Source organism: Thamnophis elegans, chromosome 6 (assembly GCF_009769535.1).
Source record: "Thamnophis elegans isolate rThaEle1 chromosome 6, rThaEle1.pri, whole genome shotgun sequence".
Taxonomy (NCBI): Eukaryota; Metazoa; Chordata; class Lepidosauria; order Squamata; family Colubridae; genus Thamnophis; species Thamnophis elegans.
In genome coordinates this window covers 56458071-56482870 of record NC_045546.1, presented here as the reverse complement: position 1 = coordinate 56482870, position 24800 = coordinate 56458071, and the positions used below count along the sequence as shown (strand labels likewise).

Here is a 24800-nt window from a genome sequence, read left to right as displayed (position 1 = left end):
GTCCCAAAGGTGTTTTTTCAACTGGACTTTCTTGTTTCTTTTTTTTCTTTGAACACATTTCACTTCTCATCTAAGAAGCTTCTTCAGCTCTGACAGGATAGTGGGGAATGGAAGGATTTATATTCCTTACAGACAGCTGGTAATTTGCATCCTTTTAGAGTGTCATTGAAGCATTTGGAGATATATCTGTGTCCTCAAGGTCACCTGAGTAGTGCTCCTGTTTCCTGTAGTCTGCAATTTTTTTCTCTGGAAATCCATTCCTACTCCCACACCAGTGGTGGGTTTCAAAAATTTTTAGAACCGCTTCTGTAAGTGTGGCCTGCTTTGTGAGAGTGGCTTGCCAGACATGTGACTGGGTGGGAGTGGCTTGCCAGCCATTTGACTGGGTGGGAATGGCTTGCCAGCCATGTGACCAGGTGGGAGTGGCTTGCCAGCCATGTGACCAACTTGTAAAATATGGTGAAATTCACTTAACTCACAACATTCTTGCTTAGCAACCAAAATGGTGGCTCAGAAATTCTGGCATTTGAAGCACGCAAGTCTTAAAGCTGTCAAGTTACAAGACTCTTGCACCCCTAACCCTTTAGAAAAAAAAACCCCAGGGGTGTTCAAACTTGACAGTTTTAAGATTTGTGGACTTCTACTCCCAGAATTCCTCCTCTCGCTCTTCATCTTGATGATGTGCAGATGGGCAGGGGTTGGGGAGGAGAGCTGGAACCGGTTCTAAACAGCACTGTAGATTTGTGGAATCTCTTCTATAGAAGAGGTTAGAACTGGCAGGAACCCACCCCTGTCCCACACCATTCAGAGGGTGTTCATCCAAATTGAAGCTTTTGGGATGAGAAGTGAAACATCTTCAAAGAAAAAGCAAGGAAGTCCAGTTGCCACCTGAAAAAGTACCTTTGGGACAACCATGACCTGGATGACTGAGAATCTCTACAGACTCTTAAATTACATGATTAGGTAATGTCATAAGTGCTGGTGAGCATGGTGTTTGCTCCTTTTTACATAAGATAGCTTGGGGGTGTGGTTTCCCCCCTTGGTAGCTTGCAGATTAGGGTATTGTGAGGGTGGAGGTTCATTCTCTGAACTTGTACGTTGGGTATTGCTCTCTGCTTAATTGTTTGTCTGATGTTAATCCATATTTATCTAGGTTTTGGCTGCTGGAAAGGATGTTTTCTAATCTCTCTTTTTTTGTTGTCTTTTTTAATTCTCTCTTTTGAATGGTGTGTAATTGTGATTTATTTCTATATGTGCATTGATGGCTGATTTGTCTGAATGCCAAGATTCCATATTTCCCTAGCATTTTTGGATTTAACTTAGTCTAGGATGTTCATAGTTCCCTAGTTCAAACTATGTTGGGTCTGTTCATGTGTTGTGAGATTATTACTGAAGGATAAAGAAACCTACTTCCCATAAACACCAACCCAATATAAAAACTGTGCAACCTGATGAACCCACTCACTTAAGCCAAGACCAATGTGCTGAATGTCTAATATATAAAATACTGGAATATAATTTCACTAGTATAAATGGTTAAAAGTGATTAATTTGTCTATCTTTAAAATCATTTCCACAATATTAGAATTGTTTTTTTTTAAAAAAAATTTGGCAAACATAACAGAGATTTTGACTTTAAGTTCAGATTTGTTCTTGTTCTGAAATTGCAGTGGCCAAGTGTGAATATTTCAATGCTGGAGGGAGTGTAAAAGATCGAATCACTTTACGGATGATAGAGGATGCAGAAAAAGCTGGTATCATAAAACCAGGAGACACTCTCATTGAACCTACATCAGGAAATACAGGTATAAAATATGAGTAAGGTAGAATAGTTTAAAAAAAACAAAAACTAGCCTCAGTGTCAAAAAACGGTTGTTATCCATTCCACAACTTGGCATTTTTCAGATATTTAGGATTCATAATATTGTTTGGCAGTTTTGGGAGTTACAGTGCTAACATATCTAAAGTGCCCAAGGCTGAGGAGCCGATTTAGATCAAATGCAACAGCTTACATATGTATATATATACTTATTGTTCAGTCCCTTTTTAGGGAAAGTTAATGTGATGGAAAGTAGAGAAAAAAGTAATACTGTTCACTTTAAATTTTCATAAATTTCTATTCTTGAAACCATCCAAACACCAATTAATACACTTCCTTTTTTTCTTTGAACTTTTTGAGAATCTCATCAGCTTCAGTCAACCATGACTTTCCCTGTCATTCTTTTAATCTTGACCTGATCATTCTTCCTTCATATGTTTCATTTTGCAATTTAGAACTCATTCATTCTTTCTATGAAGTGCTGCTTAATGCGCTTTTCTTGTACTGGCTACTTTCTCTTGAATTTGGTCCACATTTTTCATCACCCATTCTTTCTTCATCTTCAATATGTATTTCTTCCTGCTTTGCCACACATTTTTAAATAATTCCATTTCTACTGTGCACACCTTTTATGCTACTAACATACATAAAACTCATTTCTGTGTGACAAAGTGAGGATAAAAACTTGCTTTTATATGCAGCCATTTTTTGCAAATATTTCTTGCAACATGACCACAGCATTCATTATCTTTGTCTCCACCCATTTTTAAAAACTTTAGTAAACAATCTTCCAAGGCATTCAACTTCATTCACCTATTTTATTTTTGATATTTATATCATTTGCAGCCATTGTCTTCATTTTTCACTTCAAAAAAATAATTACCTTGATCATTAATCAAATACATCTTCCTTTCACATCATCTAATCTAACATTTATTACAAATGGCCTTTATAGTAGAATTGGCAGAGAAGGAACAGTTATTTGGGTCATAATAGGCCTATTTTCTAAACAAGCTCATTTTATTCCTTGTCAGATTCCCAGGTGACAACAAATCATGGTCTATATAAGAGACTAAAAGAAACAGAGGTGACTAGTGAAGGGAGGGCAGGGGTAGATAGGGAAAAATCCTAAAAGGTTTTCTAACTTTTCCTATGGGCATGGCTAGGTGGGTGGGGCATGTGACTGAGTGGGCATGGTCAATGAGACATCACTCATGGCCACACCCATGCCCACTCAGTCACATGCCCCCCACTTAGCCATGCCCACAGGAAAAGGTAGGAATTTTTTAAGGATTTTTCCTTATCTACCCCTGCCCTCCCTTCACTAGTTGCCCCCATTTCCCTGCTTCCTCCCCACCCCACCTCTTTGGTTGCTTATCTTCTGCAGTGGCTGGTTTAGTCTGGAAGACAAGCTGACCAGGGTTTTCAGCAGCCCCCAGCCAGCTGCTGCTGCTTCTAGGAGGCAGCTGGCAGGCAAAGAAGCCTCCTAGCCTTTTTGCATACCAGCTCTCAAAGAGGCCAGAGACTGGCCACAGGCCACTGCAAAGTCCTCTGGTTGCAAGGCAATGGGATGTGCATGTGCGAGGCAGCACTTTTTCACCAACTGGAGGACTTTTCAGCAGCCTGCGGCCAGTCGCCAGCCTCTTTGAAAGCTGGTATGCAAAGAGGCAGCACAAGTGAGCAGTGACTGGATGGGCGGGGTGAGCAACCAGTGACAGGGATTGGTTCAGGGGCATGGCCAGCCGGCCATCACTACCAATCCACCAAACTGGGAAAAAATTCTGCCACTGGTTCGGGCAAACTGGTGCGAACCGGTTGAATACCACCTCTGGTATAGTGTTCCCTGCTTCAGCAGCGGATTGAAGTAGAAGACCTCCAAGGGCCTTCCAAATCTGTTATTCTGCTATTCCATTATCTTCAAACTGAATATGCAGGAACATTCATTCTCCCCCATTTTTTTTTAAAGTGAAAATCTGAGAGCTGCTCCGTTTAGAAAATGGAGGAGAGAGAAGACCTGGAGGTTTAATTAACTTGTAGTTATAATTTCTACTTGCCTTATTTCTTCTTCTTTTCACCACCAGGGATTGGACTGGCTCTTGTAGCTGCAATGAAGGGTTATCGCTGTGTCATTGTCATGCCAGAGAAAATGAGTATGGAAAAGGTGAGAGTCATCTAAGTGGCTCAGCAGAAACTCATAGTCTAGTCATTTTTCTTTTCTTCACTTTCCTCCCATTAGCACAAAACCTGTCTCCTGGGCAACTGAATTCATGAAGTGGGGATGATTTGTTAATCTCCCAGAACACAGAATTTTCATCATTCTTCTTGTGGAAAGCTACAGCAATTACATAAGAGCCATTTATTTTCTTTATTTCCATGGGGGGTAAGGAGGGGTGAAGGGAGTTGAGTGCTCCGGGATGTGTTGTGGCTCAGACAAGTCAGATCATACCTGGTTGATGAACTCTGCCCTGGAAATGAGCATTGATCGGCTTATGGAGTTGCCTGCATGTTTTTAGAATTCCAAAGGCAGCAGAAGTAAAGGTCACAGGTTGACTTCAGATTGCTTTGTCAGAGTTTGGGGAATGGAAATAATGTGGTTTGGAAATACCTATTAGTAGAGGATCATTTGAATAGCTGATAAGAATCCACAAATGAATGACTAGAGGTAAGTAATAGTTTGCTAGGAATTATGGAGTTTGTCTTAAACATGTAAAAGGTACCTGAATAGAAATAGCGACAATAAACTCTAAGGTCTTAATTTTAGTAATGTGCTTAGTTTTGTCCCAACCTTTGTGAAAGAAGAATTGTCAACTTAGTTATGCATGTGCATGGCATATACAGAATATCAGACAACCTTTTTGTTCAGCTAAAGGTGCATATACGTGTGGTTGTTTTAAAATTTCAATCATGGAAGCAAAACTATGTACATATTCCTTTGTGTGGACAATCTGCAACTGTTTTCCTGTTCACTCTTCCCTGGGATATACCACACCAAGTCTAGTGAGTCTTAGCTCAGATCAAATAGGCAATAAGACAGCATAAATGTTAATTTTCTGGTTTTTAATGGCCACAGATAAGCAGTCATATTATTAAGTCATGCTGTGTATTCCACTTGTTTTTAATTAACTTAAAAAAAAATTGAACCACCAGGAGTCAGTTGGATTTGGATAGTATCAAAATTGAATAAATAAATATTTTGTGAGCTGGACTACTTCATTTATTTATATAAAGCATTTATATATTTATCTCAGTTTATATTAACTAATACAGTGCAGATAATTAATTTAATTTATGGTTTCTACATCATCCTTCTAGGTAGATGTTCTGAGAGCACTTGGGGTTGAAATAATAAGAACTCCCTGCACCAAGTTTGATGATCCAGAATCCAATGTTCGTGTTGCGTGGAAACTGAAAAACGAAATTCCAAATTCACATATTTTGGATCAGGTATAGATTCCTACTTCTGGTTTAGAATGGATCAATATATTCTGAATTATTTTCCATCCAGTTGCTTTACTCAACCTGGGATACAAAACTATCTGTATAGTATTGGTTTGAAAAAAGCTAACCTTCTTCAGAAGTCTTACAAAAGGAGGGAAGAAGGGGCATAAGAGATTTTGAGCATAAAATTAGGACAGAACTGCCAACATTCTGATCTTCAGCACCAAACAGACCTGCAGTGGCCCCAACCCTAAGTACACAATCATTGATTTCTAATTACTTTTTTCACCTGGAACAAAGGAGGTTGGGAGGAAAGTGATAGTTTTCCAGTCTCCTCTGCAGCATCTGAGTGGTTTAAAGCAGGGGTTTCCTCAGAATGGCTGGCTGAGGAGGTTTGGGCATTGAAGTCCACAAATCTTAAAGTTGCCAAGGTTGGAGAACCCTGGTTTTAAAAAATGTCTATTGCATGGCCAAATTACTTATTCTGTGCCATGTGCTGCCAACACAGAAAGGTGTATATATTAATTGGAGGGAGGGAGGGATCTTTCATGCTGGTTAACAAACCGTTCAGATATTCTCCATCAGATTACTAGGAAGCAAGGGGTGGTGTGTCATCATATTTACCCCAAAGTTCATTAAATTTACTAAATGGATATACAGATTAAAAAAATATCTATATTATATCTGTTTAACACAAAATATAGAGAGTTTTAAGAAGTAAAAGAACAAGAAGATGAAACAATTGTTTAAATGAAACTTTTTTATGATAATGAGTTTGGAAAGAAAGCTGCAATTTTATACGCTGGTAGGTGACCATTTCAGAAAAAGAGGAACCAGGTGGCATGTTGGTTTCTTGGCTGAGTTGATAGGGTGGGCAATGCTGCTTTTTGGTCTGCAGCCAGAGCTATTTTTATTTTATTACACTTATGTAGCAGGAAATAAATATTAAAATATACCCTCATTACTCTAGTTAATACCTGCTGAGTCTCAGCTGAACTATTTTATACCTTATTTTCAAAGGCAACATTGCATGTAACTAAAGTGACCAGATTTTAAAATTGGTTAAGCAGGACACCATTGACGGGGGGGTGGGTGTTTTTGATTAAACTTTTTGCCGCCCGGCTCTGCGGCTGGGGTGAAGCTGCCAAAGCTCCCGCTGGCACCTCCACCCGTGGCAGCAGTGGTGTCGCCTCCCCCTCCGCTCAGAGCACCTGAGCTGGGCACCGCATTACTCCTGCCACCGCCTCTTCCTCCTCCGCCATGCTTTTGAGAAGCCATGGGGCTTTTTGTTTCCTGCTCCCGCCCCCTCCACCGCCTTCCTACTGGCTCCCGTGGCCTCATGGCTCCTCAAAAGCATGGTGGAGGAAGAGGTCAGAGATCATCGATCAGTGCAACCAAAGCAGTTTCGGTGCCGTAACTAGGCCTGAAACCCGACTGAAAGGGATCCAGATAATCTGTTTCATCCAAGGTCCATCAGAATTGAAAGGCCACCACCTTCTCAACAACCTTCCCTACGAATGGGAGGTTGGAGACTGGGCAATAGTTGTTCAAAATGGCTGGATCCAGGGAAGGTTTCTTCAGGAGGGGTCCCACCACCACATCCTTTAGGGGGTGCAGGAAGGATCCTTCCCGAAGAGAGGTGTTAACAATCCTCTGGAGCCAGCCACGTGTCACCTCCCTGCTGGTCGAGACCAACCAGGAGGGACACGGGTCCAGTAAACAGGTGGAGACACTCACCGCTTCCATGGCCTTGTCCACTTCCTCAGGAGCGACAAGTTGAAACTCGCTCCATAAAATCCGATCAAGACCTTCCCCCAGCACCTCGGGTGGTATCGTCCAAGTGGAGTCCAGGTCCGTCCGAATCCGAATCCGAGAAAAGACCGAGTGGCTGTTGTGTTTCCCTCCCAAAGATTTGGCTACTGTTCCACCACTCAGGCTGGGGGGTCAAATTTTATACCCCTCAGAGAGGGTTCGCAACTTGGGAGTCCTCCTGGATCCACAGCTGTCATTTGACCACCACTTAACGGCTGTGACCAGGGGGGCGTTCGCCCAGGTTCGCCTGGTGCGCCAGTTGCGACCCTACCTGAATCGGGAGGCTCTCACAACAGTCACTCGGGCCCTTGTGACCTCCAGGCTGGAATACTGCAATGTGCTCTACATGGGGCTGCCCTTGAAGAGCATCCGGCGACTTCAGCTAGTGCAGAATGCAGCCGCGCGAGTGATTGCGGGTGCACCCCGATTCACCCGCATTACACCTATCCTCCGCGAGCTGCGCTGGCTACCTGTTGATCTCCGGATGCGCTTCAAGGTGCTATTAATCACCCATAAAGCCCTACATGGCAGTGGATCTGGATACTTGAGAGACCGCCTTCTGCCAATTACATCCCTGCGACCGATAAGATCCCATAGATTAGGCCTCCTCCGCATTCCATCGGCCAGCCAGTGTCGGCTGGCAACTACAAGGAGGAGGGCCTTCTCAGCAGTAGCCCCGACCCTTTGGAACGAGCTCCCCGTGGAGATTCGTACCCTCTCCACCGTCCAGGCCTTCCGCATAGCCTTGAAGAACTGGCTCGCCCGTCAGGCCTGGGGATAGGATAGTTGCCCCTCCCGAATGATGAATGTATGTTGTTTGCTATTTTATTACATGTTGTCCTACTGTCTGTATTCCCCCCCTTCCCAGTTTTTGTGTGAGCCGCCCTGAGTCCCCTCAGGGAAAAGGGCGGCCTACAAATTCTAATAAAATTCTAAAAAAAAAAAAAAAAAATTCTAAAAATTTTATCCGACAGAAACTGAACAAATTCCTCAGCTCTACCCTGTAGAGGTTCGTCCGCATCCCTCCCTTTCAAGAGGGAGCGGGCTATCCTAAACAGGGTGGCTGGGCGCGATTCTGCGAATGCAATAAGAGTGGAAAGAGCGCACATTTTGCCGCCCGTATCGTCACTAGATAAGTCCTAATAAAGACTCTTAATTGTGTTTGGTCGGATTCAGAGTTACTAGCCCTCCAGTGTCGCTCTAGGCGTCTCTTTTGGCGCTTCATCTCCCGGAGTTCCTCGGTAAACCAAGGAGCTCTCCTGGATCCATTGCCGTGGAGAGGCCGTAAAGGCGCAATCCGGTTTAGAGCCTCCGCCGCCGCCGTATTCCAATCAGCGACCAAGGACTCCGCCAGACTGTGGGCCAGAGAGTCAGGTATCTCACCAAGCGCTGTCTGAAATTCCATAGGGTCCATTAGGCGCCTGGGGCGGAACCACCTAATCGGTTCCACCTCCCTACAGTGGGGGATTGGTTTCCAAAAGTCGAGCCTCCATAGGAAATGATCTGACCATGACAAGGGCAAGATCTTAATGCCCCTCAAATCTAGATCATGTCTCCACTGCTCCGAGAGAAACACAAGGTCGAGCGTGTGACCCGCTGTATGAGTCAGACCCTGAATTACCTGGGTCAAGTCCATGGCTGTCATGAACTCCTGTGCTCCATCAGAGCATTCGCCGAGCAACGGCAGGTTGAAATCCCCCAACACTATAACTCTGGGAAACTCAACCGCCAGCTTGGCTACTGACTTGAGGAGCACAGGCAGGGCTGTTGTAACGCAGTTAGGAGGTAGGTACGTTAGTAAAACCCCACTTGACCCCCAAGGTCCAACTTCACCAGAAGGGACTCACACCCAACAATCTCCAGAGCAGGGATCCTACGAGGAACTAAAGACTCTCGGATGATGACTGCCACTCCCCCACCCCTTCCCTCATGTCGCGACTGGTGGAGCACCCAAAACCCTTCTGGGCACATTTCAGTGAGGGGGACTCCTCCCTCATGGCCCAGCCAGGTTTCAGTAATACATGCCAGGTCTGCCCCCTCGTCTAACATTAGGTCCCGGACGAGGGGAGCTTTATGAACCACAGACCTGGCATTTAGCAACAGCAGCCTGAGACCAGGGCCCTGACAACTCTCGCCATCTGGTCCTGGAGTGGAGCTAACAGGGCCGGAAGGGGGGATCGCTGTAACGTAGCGAACCCTCCTTCCCCGGTAATGGCTAGCCCTATAGCTCCCATCAAATCTGCCTCTCCCAACTATGACCGGGATGCACCAGCCCATCCCCGCACCCATAGGCCCCACTTCCCCTCCCATGGCCTCCGTTCTCCCCAGCAGGCCATTCATACCACACATTCTGGGATGAGAGGCGGATCTGCTTCTGCTTCTGCACTCAGTGGAAGGGGCACCAGGCCGCACTCTCAATCCCCCCATACATACCAACCTAACATTCTCCGCATGCATACCCCACTAATATTAAAATATACAGAGATACAGTAAAATTTACGATAAATTAAAAAGCGTGGGACCACTCAACACATACATACCACATACATTCCACACACATTCCACATACAAAATTTGTGCAGCTGTTGCTGTTGTGTGGCGTCTATACACGGGTTTGTAAAGAGTTCGCAAGGAGTTCAGGTGATGGAGTTTTAACGGTGATATAAAGAGGGATAGTTCGACTTCTCTCTGTCCTGTAGAATAAGATGGAATAAGATGGTATGGCAGGGGGGCCAGAAATCCAAAGTGGCCTCCTAAGCATCGACGGGCAGCAGTGGTCGCACCAATTTGGTAGGTCGTAAGTCCAAAGTCGAGGTCGTGAATCCAAGTGAATCCAAAGTCCAGCAGCCATGAGCGGGGGGGGGGGGGACGATGATAGAAAGGAAAAAACCTGGTAGTTTTGAGGACAGGCAGAGGAGAGGCCACACAGCAGGGAAGGCCAAGTCCAGTGGTACGGAGGGGGAGCGCCCAAAAGGCCGTGGCAATGATAATGTAGCCAGCTGCCTGATCTTATTGAGCGCCATGTCAGGCTAACCACCCCCTCTCTGGAATAGTCTAATATAGTCCGAGGGTCACCAAAACAAGAGCAGAAGATGTCAGCAAAGATGTTAGAAAAGATATTAAAGACGCCAGAGACGTCGCATGTTGTAAACCGATGGAAACGGGGAGGGGGGGTGTCCAGGGAGGCTACGGCAGCGGCAAACAGACCAGCTGTCCGACCCCATCCAGCGCCGCTCTACACTGACCACCCCCTCTCTGTCAGCAGTAACACTCCAGCAGTCCAATGTGTTCCAGGGCCCCTCCCAGTCAGAAGGAGAATCAGGGCCTGGACAGTGAAAGTCCATCGGAGACGGTGCCGTCAGTGCGGCGCCACCATTTTCCCTCTTCTTCTCGCCGCCGAACACTATAAAGGTTGTCCCGGGTGTCCATGTGGGCTGGGAGCCGCCTGATAGCGGCGACCCCCCAGATAGGCGCCTGCTCGGATCCACCAGGTTTCGCTCTACCGGTGAGACCCCTTCCCGCATGCTCTCTGTGCTGAAGTTTAGATGGGACTTCGCTGGCATTTGCAAAGCAGCCTTCCCCCGATTGCCTTCCCCCAATGCCTCCCAACCCTTTCAAAAGCCACCCCCATCGCCAGCCTCTCCCAACCGGATCCCTGCCTGCCTCCCCTCGGCTCACCCGGACCAGGTTGCTGACGTTGGCTTGCACGGCATGGCTGCAGGGAGAGTGGCGCCCGAGAGAAGTGGGCAAAAAAAAAAAACTTCCGACAGCTGAGCTACTTGGCCCGGGACCGAGCCTCCTCCTCACCGTGCTGCCACTGCCGCAAGCCGCCGCTCTCCCTGCAGAAAAACAGCACGCGTTGGCGCGTGCACACGCAGTAGGGGAGGGAGCCTCGCCCCTCGTCGGGCGCTGCGAGCAAGCCGAGCGGAGAGAGGGAAACCACTGCCCTCTAAAGGCCACATCGGGAATGACACTTCAGAGAAATAAAAACTTTTTTTTTAACGGCGTCCTTTTTAAAATTGATGATTCGACGTCTTTTCTTTCTTTTGGAAAATTGGGACTTTTTGAACACGCTGCGGGACACGGGACAAATTATTAAAAATTGTGACTGTCTGGCCAAAAGTGGGACGTCTGGTCACCTTACATGTAACACATTTTTTTTCTCACTGTATTTCACTGGAGCCTGGGTAACCATTCCATATATCTTCAGTAGCAAGTAAACAATACTTTATAAATAAATCTTTATTTATCTATAAAGAAAGAATACTTGTATAATAACAATACTTCTCTATTGTGATACTTTTAGAGGTATATTGCTTAATACACACATACACATTACCATCTAGAAACCTACAATTGGTTCCACCAATTTGAGCATCAGATTTTTTTCTTTTGTCTCCGTTTCTTTCCCACAATAGTATCGAAATCCAAGTAATCCATTGGCACACTATGATACCACAGCTGAAGAGCTCTTGGAGCAGTGTGATGGTATGATTAATAATTCTTTGATCAATATAATGTGCACATTTCCTTTACATAAAAGAAAACATATTCTACTCAATTTATTAGAAATCTTGATTGTGAGTTGCCATTTCTTACTCCTGATTTTTTTCCTGCCATATCAGGATTTCTTCATATCAGACAACCACTAGTACAAGCTACAATTTATGATTATTACAATAAAATGTATTAGAGCTGTAAATGTAGTTCCACTTGTGTCTCTGCCCCTGCAAATCCATTATCCTCTTACTCTGCTTGTTTATTTGAAGCCCACATTATTTCAAGTAATAATTAAATAATTATTTTTGGAGTAAATATATAGTAAAATATTAATCCTTCTCTATTACCTGGTAATAGGCAATGTAAATATACATTATTAAAAAGAAGCTGTTCCCAAAATATATTAAGAATTCACTATATGAAACAGCAGAATGTTCTGACTGCTGTAGAAGATTTGGCTGAAAGGTAACTAAATTTAAAGCTTCCTTCAAGTTAAGCTTGATCTCGGCGTGATTACACAGACATTCCCATTTACAGTGGTACCTTGGTACTCATTGTTAATTGGGTCTGGGAGATACGCTGAGTACCAAAAACGATGAGTACCAACACGTTTTTTTCCATAAGGAATATGTAGTGACTCACAAGGCAGTCAACATCAACAAGTTCTAGTCAGTGCATTGAGTATCAAATAAATGATGAATAGCAGGACAAAATGCGTTTAGTATCATATTCGATGAATTTCAAAGCAGTTGAATAACAAAGTACCACTCTATAATTATCTTTGGCAATAATATGAAAGTGACCTCCCACTGTATTCTTCTGTGATGTTACTGTAGCTTATTGTTCTTGTTTGCTTCCAGCCTGGCTTTTAGTCCAGGATTCTGGTGATCTTAGTATTAACCAGATTTGTTTTGTTTTTTTTCCAAATTTATATAATTGCCCATCTCATAAAATAAACTACTCTGGGTGACAGAGATATTGTCATACTTTTCAAGATCAGCAAAAGTCAGTCAAGTGCTGCTGCCTGCTAGATATAAAAGATAGATGCAGGTCATTAAAAATAGATGTAAGTAAAAATTGGAGTAAATTACATATAGCTAATAGTGGTTAAACGATTGAATTTTATATTAGTGTGAACTCTTGCAATATAGTTACATGCTTTTTGTTTGATTGTTTTGTTTTTCTTAAAAACAGGAAAAATTGATATGTTTGTGGCTGGAGCTGGTACAGGTGGTACCATCACGGGTATTGCCAGAAAGTTGAAGGAGAAATGCCCTGCATGCAAAGTACGTAGGTCTGGCTTAGCTATTTCGGCCTGGATCAGCCATTCGGTTCTTTGAGACTCAGTCCCCAACTTGGCCTTGGGAGCTGCTTCTATTTTTGAAGCTCTGGTGGTGCATTTTCTGGAATATTGCTGGGAATGATAATAGTGCTAAGTTTCCCAATGGCTGTCATGTGCCAGGTGGGCCATCACTAACATAGGTGGGTTATGTCAAAGTGCGACCTTCTGACAAACAAGTCATTGGGGAAGCCAGAGTCACTTAACAACTGTGTTATAAATGTAACTGCATTGATTCAGTTAACTATGGCAAGGAAGGTTGTAAAGTGGGGCAAACTCACTGAACAACTACCTTGCTTAGCAGCAGGAATTTTTCAGCTCAATTGTGATAAGTTGAGAACTATATGTATTAGGCTTCATAAGACTCCAATGATTTGCCTCCAATGAAAGTTATCTTTGTAAAAACTCTCTTAACTTCCTACTACTTCTACATTATTCTAAAAATAATTGTTTGAAGAAATGAATGGCATTAAACAGTTTATCTTCCTTCGCAGATTGTTGGAGTAGATCCCGAAGGCTCCATTGTTGCTTTGCCCAGCTCATTAAATACAGTCTCAGCCAAGGATACAACAATGGAAGTGGAAGGGATTGGTCACGACTTTATCCCAACCGTCCTTGATAGATCCGTAAGTCCCAGTGTGACAAATGCCACCAGACATAGGAATGAAGTATGTGACACTAAGAATAAGCAGCTTCAGGATCCACACAAGATTCATTTGAAATCATTTACTGAAGTTGATATATTTATACATCGGCACAGGAACAATCTACAGATCTATATTATATATATTTACTGTATATTTTCAAACATATAAACACTCACTCCCTTGTTTAGCGGTCAAGTTCTGTTCCAATGACCAAGTCATTAAACAAAATGGTTGCTAAGTGAACAGGTGACTAGCGTGCTGTGAAGATCGCTTTATGCTTCCTCTCATTTGTTCTCTCATACAGCTACAGCTAGTATTACTTTCACTCGAGCATATGTTGTCAGGCACATGAAATTTGATCATAAATGCACATATTGATTTGAAAATATTTTTTAAAAAAACATTTATTACTGCAATATTTGCAGTAATGGACACTAATTGAAATAGTTGCTAAATGGGGTAGGTGTATTCATTTATTCATTGTTTTGGAAGCTGTTAATTCAAAGAAAATATATATGTATTTGGAAATGATGATGAATATGATGACAATGATGATGATGATGATACAAAACGTAAGAAAAAAATTATACAAAAGGAATTCCATGTAGTTGTTCAGAGGGATAATTTGAAAAATTATCAATATATGGATATGAAGTAAAATAAGTGTAAGATTAACCTTTTTGCATATGTTTGATTTCTGCCTATGGGATGCATTCATCTTGTCATCCCAAGAGTTTCCCAGCATCAACTGTATAGGGAGAATCAAGGAATTATGGTCCAAATCCGAAGCCAGGCAAAAACCTCATGTCAGCTGTAACCAAAGAAATGTTCACCCTCTGAAACATCTTGTCACTTGTCTTTTACTATGCAACCCTTTATGATGCATTTGTTGCTAAAGTGGGTGAAAAAGATTTGCCCATTATTATTGAAAAATGCTGAAATCCATTTTTTTCCTTTTGTATTCTTGGTAGGTAATAGATCAATGGTGCAAAAGCAATGATAAAGAATCCTTCCTTATGGCTCGTAGATTAATTAAAGAGGAGGGCTTGCTTTGTGGTAAGTATTGCACAGTGATAAACATCAGAAAAAATTAATTCCTAAGCATAAAAATAAACCAAAATTTAAAAATATAAGGACCACACAGTTCTCATAGTGATGGAATAATTATGTAGGCATTAATTGTTTATTTGCAGTGGCAGGGGAGAGTGGGACACAACGTATAGCAGACAATCTTGGAGGTATCCAGGCCCAGAACCATGTAGGATTTTATAGGCGACAACCCAAACTTTGGATCTCATCTGCCAGGCAATGCAGCTCCCATAATAGTTGTGATGTGTGTGAGTAAAATGAATGTGTCCATAACTTTGCAACTGCTGCACGTTGTAGCAGTGGAAATTTCTGAATGATTACTGTCATGTTGAATGATTTGGAAAAATTCTGCCATGAGACGACAAAGGCATGAGTGACATGACAAAGCCTCCTCTTTCGAAATGGATGCCACTGGCATACAAGATGTAGTTGTGCAAAGTTCCTCTTAAAACCTCAAACTCTTACTTCACATTATAAAGGTAAAGATTCCCCTTGCACTTATGTGCTAGTCATTCCCGACTCTAGGGGGCGGTGCTCATCTCCATTTCAAAACCGAAGAGCCAGCGTTGTCCAAAGAGGTCTCCGTGATCATGTGGCTGGCATGACTAAATGTTGAAGAAATGCTGTTCCCACCAAAGGTGGTTCCTATTTTTCTACTTGCATTTTTATGTGCTTTCGAACTGCTAGGTTGGCAGAAGCTGGGACAAGTAACAGGAGGTTACTCAATTACGCGGCACTAGTAATTTGAACTGCCAAACTGCCAAACTTACTGATGGACAAACTCAGAGTCTTAGCTATTGAGCCACCATGTCCCTACTTCAAATTTTAGAGTAGGCTTATATATTGAATGTTTTGCATCTCTATCTGTGTGTATCTTGTCCTCTATCTGTGTACCATAGAGAAAAATAATTTAGACATTACATTAAAAAGGAGTGAATACTGACAAGGCTAACTATTTAACTTAACTGAGCAGTGATTAGAATATGGTATCGCAGGCTAACTCTGCTCATTGCCAGCAGTTCAATCCCGAACAGTTCAAGGTTGACTCAAGGTTGACTCAGTCTTCCATCATTCCAAAGTTGGTAAAATGAGACCCAGATTGTTGGGGGCAATAAGGTGTAAACTGTTTAGAGAGGGTTGTAAAGCAGTATGAAGCAATATATACAATAATTCTAAGTGCTATTGCTATTAACTTATAGTAATGCCCATCGTTTTTACAAACTTTTAATCGAAGTATCTACTAGATATGAAAACTGTTTATTATTTTCCTATTCAGGGAAGTTTTTTAAATGGAATCACATCTAAACAATCTATAACTGAGTCCCACAACATTAGGATATGAACAATTCTGCTTATTCCTATAGCTAGGAAGGAGATTCAGAATCCACAAATCTCCATTGCTGGATTCTTAGATCAATACAAGAATATCATGTCAGAATAGAAAAAGTCATTACTCAATGCAGTACCACTCAACATGCCCTTTTGCTGTAAAAACGTGGTTAAACGGGCAAGGCTGCATTAATGGAATTCAGTTTACTGATGTAAAATCAAGATTGCTTTGACAAAGTTTTAAAGGCTTCAAAAGAATTATGCTTGAGATGTTGCAATACTGAAAGCATCAGAATGAGTAAGCATTAAGGTGAATATTTTTGGGGAAAACTTTACAAGGCTCAAGTTCACATTCCCTTATTCTCTTTATGTTCAGTGTTTTTGCTATTATTTTTCCTTGTTTTCTTTTCCTTGTTGAGTAATGTATCATTTGGCTTCTATAATAGGAGGCAGTGCAGGCAGTGCGATGTCTGCAGCTGTGAAAGCTGCCAAGCAACTAAAAGAAGGTCAACGCTGTGTTGTCCTCTTACCTGATTCTGTGAGGAACTACATGTAAGAGAATGTTTTTTTGGTTTTTTTATGATGCATTCATTTGAATCCCTTTCAGGGATTCTGTTGATTAAACTGCCTGCCAAAAGAGTGCCTAAAGATGGCTGAATTCTACCCTCTTCCTGAAACTTCACACTTCTGAGAAAGGGATTGGGATCCTTTCCTTCCTGGGGAAAGGGATTATTGCCTCTTTCTCTTTGCTCGAAGAGGCATGAAGGGATTTAATTGCACTAGCAGGATATGGATTTTCTGGCAGAGGAAGAGACCACTGCTTGGCCTTAAGGAGAGGACTTGCAAGTTTGTTTTCTACCAGCATGCCAGAGGTGGGTTGCTGCTGGTTCGGCCCGGATTGTCCGAACCAGTAGTAGCTGTGGTGGAAGGCTCCGCTCACCTGCTCAGACACTTCTGTGCATGCACAGAAGCTTCGCATGCGTGGGAGTGCACCCGAACCAGTAGTTCAGCAACCCACCTCTGCAGCATGCCCTTTAATTTTAAGTATAGTTTAGAGAAAGGTGCAATATTAGCAGCTGTTTCTGATTTTTAAATATGATATCAAGGTTTCTATGTCATCAATAGGTCATGGAAAGATTGGATTCGCTGGTAGAGCTCTAGGATTTGCAGTAATGTTTTCTAATTCCTAATAATATTACTAACAACAAATGTACCCAACATTTTGCATTAAAATATCTGTTTTATGGTATTTCAGAAGTTGGTTTGTAACTGTACCAATGATGTCTTAATAAATGAGGTATTTGACTTCATTCTACCTCTTTCCTTGACAAATACTGTTTGTAGCTGAATTATATTAAACAAAGCCAAACCAAAACATTGTGTTGTTGGCTAAAGCCACCCAGAGTTAGTTGGAAGATGGATGGCTATATAAGTATTTTAAATAAATAAATAAAGCAGAAAAATAACTGTGTTTGTTCAAGTCAAATGCATTACATCCAGTAGTGTCCTTGTTAGGAGTAAAAATAAAATAATACATAAAACAGGTAACTCTCTCCTGCCTTTTCATCACATCCCCAAATAGCTAACTGTTGCATTGTATTTTATTATTTTATTTTTTGTTTTAATTTTATTTATTGACTGACCATCTTACTACAGGGTAACCCTAGGTGGTTTGCAATATCAAAGTTAAAGTTGCCTAACAGTAAAGCCAGCTATTATTTTATACAAGTTTTCAACTTTATCACCAACTTCTTAATAAATCCATTCCACAGTTGCCTCCAAAAATGTATTCTATCTTATTCCCTCCCCCGCCCCAACTATAGCTAATTTATTGATTGGAACCCAACTTTAAAGATTATTGTAGTTTAAAGATTTAAAATGTAGTTATATAATTGGTTCAGTAATAGATGCAGCAGTATCAGCAAGGAAGCCTCAAAACAGCCAAGATGACAAATGTGGTGTTAAATGCAAGCAGATGCCCCTTTGTAGCAGTGTTGACATCAGATGTGTGTACAAAAGCAGCAAGGCTTAGATTGTGATGCCAGGTTCCTCTTTTGAACTCCTGAATTAGGACACCTCAAGGTTTAACACAATGCCTTCATTCTTTTTTCATTGTTTCCAGGTCTAAGTTTTTGAATGACAAATGGATGGCCCAGAATGGATTTCTAAAAGATGTTCAGGAACATTATCCTTGGTAAGTTCAAAGTACTTGACCTGTTTTGATACTTTCCCCACCACTGTCACCCAATATAGGCCTATATTAAATGGCTTTTATTTGCAGCAGAGTGGAAATCCAATTGACCTTCCCAGTCCTTCAATATTCATTCTGTGCCAAAGAGGAGATGGCATCGACCAACCGAAAGACTCCATAATCCTTAGAGAAAAATTAAACTGAAAAGGAAAAATTAAATAGAGAGATTTCAAATGAAGTGTTACATTTTTTTAAAAATCCCCTTCTGTCTTGAAAACAGTCACACAGAATATATTCGGATCTTTTCCCATGTAAGATTGAGAGTATCTGGGCGACTCGCCATCTTCAGGCTGGTGCCTTCGGCTTTGTGCTTGTGCGAGCAAAGTGTGATTGGAGCTGCCATCTTTCTATAAATATTGGTTTGTGTGTGTGTGGAGTGCTGGCTTTGTTGCTGTAAGCGGATTGGTTGGCTGTGTTGTTACATCTTAAATAGTTGATAGAGTTGATGTATGCAGATTAGTCGGCTGTTTCGTAACATCCTGTGTGGCTGAGGTACTAGCTGTGTGCCCATTAGTCTTTTGTGTTGTAACAACCTGGGTAATGGGCTGTGTGATGACATCCTGAGCTCTAGTGTAGTGATATCCTGAGTCCTGTACTGCAACATCCTGGGAGGTTGGCTGCGTTGTAACATCCTGAGCCTTTGCATTGTAACCTCCTGAGTTCTGTGATATAATGTCCTGAGCAGATGGCTGTGATGTAACATCCTGGGCTTTGGTTTGGCTCCGAGTTTGCGGTCTGGCCATGTGTTCATGGTGTGTGTCAATTTGCTTTGTGTGGGGGTTGGAGAGGGGTGCAGCAGTTGGTGATGCCGCCATGGTTTGGCTTCTGGATGGTGGTTGCATTTCATCTATGGAATGGGTTCGGGTTTGAGTCTGGTGAGGGTGATTGGTGGTGGCGTCCTGTGTTGTTCTGGGTCCAGTGTCATTTTTCGTGGCTGGGACTCATTTGTTTCCAGATGTCTGGTAGGTGGGAGGTATTGTCACATTTATTCATGTTGTGGGGTTGTTTCTCTATTTTGATGGCTTCAGTAATTATTCTCTTGTTGAAGTGTTCAACTTTGGAGATTAATTTGGTTCCTTCAAAATCAATTTCATGTCCTGTTGCTTTAAGGTGCTGGAAAAGGGGGGAAGTTTTTTCTTCTTTTCTGACTGCGTTCTTGTGTTCTGCGACGCGTGCATTTATTCTCCTATTAGTTTGCCCAATGTATGTGACTAGGAAGATTTTGCATGGTATTTCATAACTCCTCGGTTTTCTAGCTGGATCTTGTCTTTGGGGTTTCTTAAGATGTTGGCTATTTTTTGGTCACTGCCGAAGGCTGTCTTGCTATTGTGCTTGTGGAGAACTTTGCTGATTTTATTTGTGGTGCCTTTGATGTAAGTGCCAGCCCTTATTCATTCAAAAATCAGGAAAGCAAACCACAGGACTCCATTGATAGAAATCAAGTGTACTTTTACTAATTATAAATGAATAGAAGCTAAGCTAAGCGAAGTCTGATTATTTAGGCGCAAAAGCGAATAATATATTGTATAATTCATTCCCCTCCCCTTGGCATCCCGTGCACAGTTCAATCATAATTCTTCCAATTGTCAGGTGTGAGATAACTTCGAAAGGCATCACCAGGATGGAACACTGGTTCCATTGGCCTTGGCGGGAAACACTCCTCCTCCACATGCGCAGTAAGGTGGACAGTTCAAACTTTAGAATCTTCCTCCAGCACAACAATGAGTCCCCTCCCAAATACCATGCCCCCCCTCCCCGTTTCAATGGCAGCCGAAGCAGCAGCAAAGCGGAGGCTGACAGTAAGGGAGGAGGGCGATGCCGTTGTCCTGTTCTGTGTCTCGATTCTTGGGGGTTGTCTCCTTTTGGATTAGGTTGGTAATTGTTTTTCTTTGGAATCTGTTGGAAATTAATACGTTTGTGAGAGTGTATAATTCAGTTTTCAGGTGGTCTTTGTCGGCTAGGGGTTTGGTTCTGGAGATGAGGGTCTTGGCTACGGAGTTGATCTGCACAGAGTGGTGATGGGATTGTGCATTTAATAGTGGTTGGTGTGTTGTTGTTTTTCCGGTAGATGGTGTGTCCTAGGGAGCCATTGGGTTTTTTGTAGATTAAGACGTCCAGAAAGGGAAGTTGGTTGTTAGCTTCTATTTCCATAGTGAATTGTATTTTGGGGTGTAGGCTGTTGAGATGTGTGAGGAAGTTCTCCAGTTTTTCTTTCCCGTGTGGCCAAATTCCAAAAGTGTCATCTACATATCTAAGCCAGAGTTTGTGTTTGTGTTCAGATTTATCTAAGGTGTTGGTTTCAAAATGTTCCATATATAGGTTTGCAATGACGGGTGAGAGGGGTGATCCCATAGGTGCTCCTTCTATCTATTTGTAACTTTGTCCATTGTGGATGAAGTATGTGTTGGTTAGGCAGTGGTTGGTCAGATCTAGGATGTGCTTAGAGGGGTTGTATTTGTTTTGGATAACTGTCAAGTCTTCTTTAATAGGCATTTGGGTGAAGTGGGATATGACATCGAAGCTCATGAGTAGGTCGCTGGGTTGTAGATTATGTTTCTTTATTGTTTCTATGAAGTGGAGTGAGTTTTGTACATGTGAGGTGATGGATTCTGTGTAGGGCTGAAGTTGTTTGGCAAGAAATTTGGCAAGATTCTGTAGAGGTGAGCCTATGGAGCTAACTATGGGTCTGAGTGGTGTTCCTTCTTTGTGTATTTTGGGGAGGCCATAGAGTTTGGAAGATTTCTCTCTAGGGATGATTCTTTGGTGGATCTCTTTACTGATGGGAGACGCTTTTATTTTGGATTTGGTGGTTTTTTCCAGGTAGGTGGTGGGGTCTGTGTTTAGAGGTTTGTAAGTGGGGACTTGGAGTAGGTTGGATAGTTTGGCTTGGTAGTCAGATATGTTCATCACCACAGTGACGTTACCTTTGTCTGCTGGGAGAATGATTCTGTTGTTGTCTTTCCTCAAGTTGGTGAGTGCTTTTTGTTCTTCTTTATGTAAGTTGCTTTTAGGTGGATTGCTGGAGCAGAGGACATTGGTGACTTCAAATCTGATTTTATTGGCTTCATCTGGGTTGATTTTGGTTAAGGTAGCTTCAACTCTGCATATGATGTTTTCAGTGGGGATGCGTTTGGGGGCAACTGCAAAGTTGAATCCTTTGGAAAGGACATTGGTTTCTGCTATAGTGAGGGTCCTGTCTGATATGTTATGTACTGTTTGTTTCATGAGTTGCTGTGGAAGAGGGTTGAGCTTCTGGTGTTTTTCTAGTCTGTGGAGTTTGTTGGTGTGTGGGAGGTTTCTGTTTCGGCTCTCCAGAGGGCTAGTTGTTTGGATTTGTCCCAGAATGCTGGGTTTTGTTACTGAGTTTGAGGTGAAGAGTGAGTAGGTCCCTGTTGGTTTGGTCTAGTAGGAATCTTTTCCTGTGGAATTCGTTCCTAATCTACAAAAAACCCAATGGCTCCCTAGGACACACCATCTACTGAAAAAAAACACAAACCAACCGCTACTTAAAAGCACAATCCCATCACCATCCTGCACAGATCAACTCCATAGCCAAGACCCTCATCTCCAGAACCAAACCCCTAGCCATTTTCAGGTGGTCTTTGTCGGCTAGGAGTTTGGTTCTGGAGATGAGAAAGACGGCAGCTCCGATCACGCTTTGTTCGCACAAGCATGAAGCTGAAGGCACCAGCCTGTAGATGGCGAGTGGGACTTCATCGAAATGTCACCAAGATATTCTCAATCTTACACGGGAAAAGACCCAAAAACGCTAAGACGTCCCCTTCCAAATTTCTTTTGATACCTGTAATGCTTCTAAGGATGGGAATCAATTAAATACAGTTAATTTATAAGAACTTCTTCCAGTTTGGGTATTGTTTATGAAACTTGTTGCCATAAACTATGTGGGTTTATATGTGTGTTTTAATTAATAATAGTTACAGTGATGAATGTTTTATATTACTTCTTATAAAGAGGCATACTGAAAAGAAAAACATGGAATTATTTTTACAGGAAATGGCATGCTAAGGACAAATCTTTTATCTCATGTCTAAATTAATTAAATAAATCCCTTATATCTATCTCAGTCTTCTTTCATTTAAGCTGTATACATAGAACAATAATCAAGGAAGATCAAAACAGATTCTGACTGCAGAGCAGAAACAATATATACTACTCTTTTTTCTCTGACAGGTGGTGGAATATTAAAGTCCAGAAGCTGAATCTTTCTGCTCCTCTGATTCTTCTCTCAGATATGAACTGTCAAAAATCAGTTGAAATCCTGCAAGAAAAGTCGTGCAATCAAGCACCAGTTGTTGCAGAATCAGGGTATCTTTCTTTTTAGTGTGAACATGTGCAACTGATGTTGGGAGGGTTGAGTCTCCATTTTTCCAAGAGTCCATTTTAAAAGTTCTTTTAGAACTTTATGGAGCAAAATAACCATTACATCCTGAAGAAGTTCAATGTAATCATTTAACAACTTCTGGGGAAGCAAAAGTAAAAATACAAAAAAGTACCACCAAATGCCAATAGCACAATGTTTCTTTGGGGGTGGGGCTACCAACTGGGAGCTAGGAGTTATCTACTTCTGCCTTGTTTCAGCAGTCACTTCTTTTCAAGATAGTATTTCATAAACGTTTATGCCTAAAGCAGTAAAGTGTTGTCCATTATTCCCTTAAGAGGATCCTTAAATAGATATTAAGAATGCTAGACTCAATATGGATTCAGTCCCTGCACATGGAGAATTTGGTAGGATTCTACTTAGTCTTCCATGTCTGAATGTAAAAAAAAATGTTTCTTTTCTTGAAGTGTCATCATGGGAATTGTAACTATTACCAACATCCTCTCCTTGATCCTGGCAGGAGATGCACAGTTCTCAGATCCAATCATAAAAGTCACTCATCAACAATTTTCAAAGGTATTTATCTTTACCTTGTTGAAAAATTCATAACGCATCAGTGATTGCATCATCCATAAAAGTGCCTAATGAACAGAAGGAAGAGGCATAGATTATGGATACAATTTGAGAGCCAAAGAGGTTATGTGAGAGAAAGGGCTTTACCTCGTAAGTAATGTGATATATCACTAAGACCTTGTCACCTTCATCTTGTGTTTATGGTGCCTTGCTTACCAAATGCATTAACCGTATGCTAATTTGTATGCTAGTCAGATTGGTGATTGATCAATGTCTGATGTATATCATGGCTAGTATATCCCAATAGTCTACTAACTAAAAAAAGGGGCATGAGCTCTTTCTTCTCACATGCTCAAGCCACACTTCTGTACGCAGGTCACCTGAGCTCACCATTTTTAAAATAGGTGATGATTCAGATTTTTGTACTTGTAGTTGTTAAATCTTGTCAGTTTACAGAAAAAAATGGTTTTGGTGTTGCAGTATTATTAAGAGTGAACCAAAGATTACAAAATATTGCTGTAAATTTCAAGTGAGGAAAGGTCAAGGGGAGAGGAACGGGATGTCCATCCTATTGCATAAAGGCACTTTTTACATATCAGTAGGAAGACAAGGATACAGCTCTTTTCTTGAGATTTCTCAAAATAATATATTCTCTGGATGCAAAAAAAAAACACCTTTCACACCTGTTATTCCTTGACTTGATGGATATTTAAGTTGGTTCATATGGACATGAAAGAATTATGAATATAGAGTACAGTACATACAGTTTTAAAAATGCTTTTAGTAACAATACAAAAAGAGCAAGCAGAAAAATGCATAAAGTTATGAGGAAAGAAATAAAACTTTAAGGAATAAGCCTAGTTGAGTAAGCATGTGTAAATATAGTTGAAGTACCTGAGTTTAGGGACACAGAACACACTTATGAGTATGTAGGATGTAAATTAGATTTCAAGACAGAATCTTTCCTTGGTTTTGAGAATTTCATCACCAGAGCTTCATATAAATAGGGTTCTCCATGCCATAATCTTATTTGCACCATTCCCCACCCTTTTCTCAGGAAACTAGGGAAGTGCTAGGTGTTGCTGCAGCAAAATGGTGGGTTCCGGCCCCAGCATCACCCACATGAATGTGTGTGGCACGTGTGCATACATGCACACTGTGCGCATGCATCGTACTTGCCTACGACGCTTCTGCAAGCCTCCGCAACACTCCAGCTGCTCGGCAGAGCGTCGCACAGGCACAGTATGTGCCATGTGCATGTGTGGAAGTGCCAAAGACTTAAAGGACAGGTAAGGAGCTCAGGAGGGCGGGTGGACCCTCCAGAGCACCCTATCAGAACGGGACCCGGTGCTCCGGACAGGCTCTGGTACACCCGTACCAGGGCGTACCGCCTGCAACCCACCACTGCTGCAGCAGCAAAAGGATTCCCTGTGTGAGATTTAGTTTGTAACAGGACAATGTGAGGGACAAATTTTGAATGGTGAACTTGGTCTTGGGCTCCTAGTAACCATTTGATTCACTTGATTATTTGGGATGCACAGATTAATCTAGATGATACCCTGGGAAAGCTTTCACGTGTCCTGGAAACTGAACAATTTGCTGTTATAGTGCATGAAGTGGAGCAATGTAAGTACCAAGGGAGGGGTTTATATGGCATTGAGGGT

General features: G+C 42.0%; 1 protein-coding gene across 1 annotated transcript in view; it reads left to right on the top strand.

The window, feature by feature from the left end:
* Nucleotides 1-24800, top strand: part of LOC116510399 (cystathionine beta-synthase-like) — a 29417-nt gene that overhangs the window by 2260 nt on the left and 2357 nt on the right. The window contains exons 3-14 of the mRNA XM_032219937.1: nucleotides 1671-1805; nucleotides 3901-3980; nucleotides 5132-5263; nucleotides 11488-11557; nucleotides 12764-12855; nucleotides 13403-13534; nucleotides 14527-14611; nucleotides 16420-16525; nucleotides 18096-18167; nucleotides 22416-22550; nucleotides 23031-23139; nucleotides 24678-24762. Of these exons, the coding sequence (XP_032075828.1) occupies nucleotides 1671-1805; nucleotides 3901-3980; nucleotides 5132-5263; nucleotides 11488-11557; nucleotides 12764-12855; nucleotides 13403-13534; nucleotides 14527-14611; nucleotides 16420-16525; nucleotides 18096-18167; nucleotides 22416-22550; nucleotides 23031-23139; nucleotides 24678-24762 (1233 nt within the window). The remainder of the gene's footprint in view (nucleotides 1-1670; nucleotides 1806-3900; nucleotides 3981-5131; nucleotides 5264-11487; nucleotides 11558-12763; nucleotides 12856-13402; nucleotides 13535-14526; nucleotides 14612-16419; nucleotides 16526-18095; nucleotides 18168-22415; nucleotides 22551-23030; nucleotides 23140-24677; nucleotides 24763-24800) is intronic.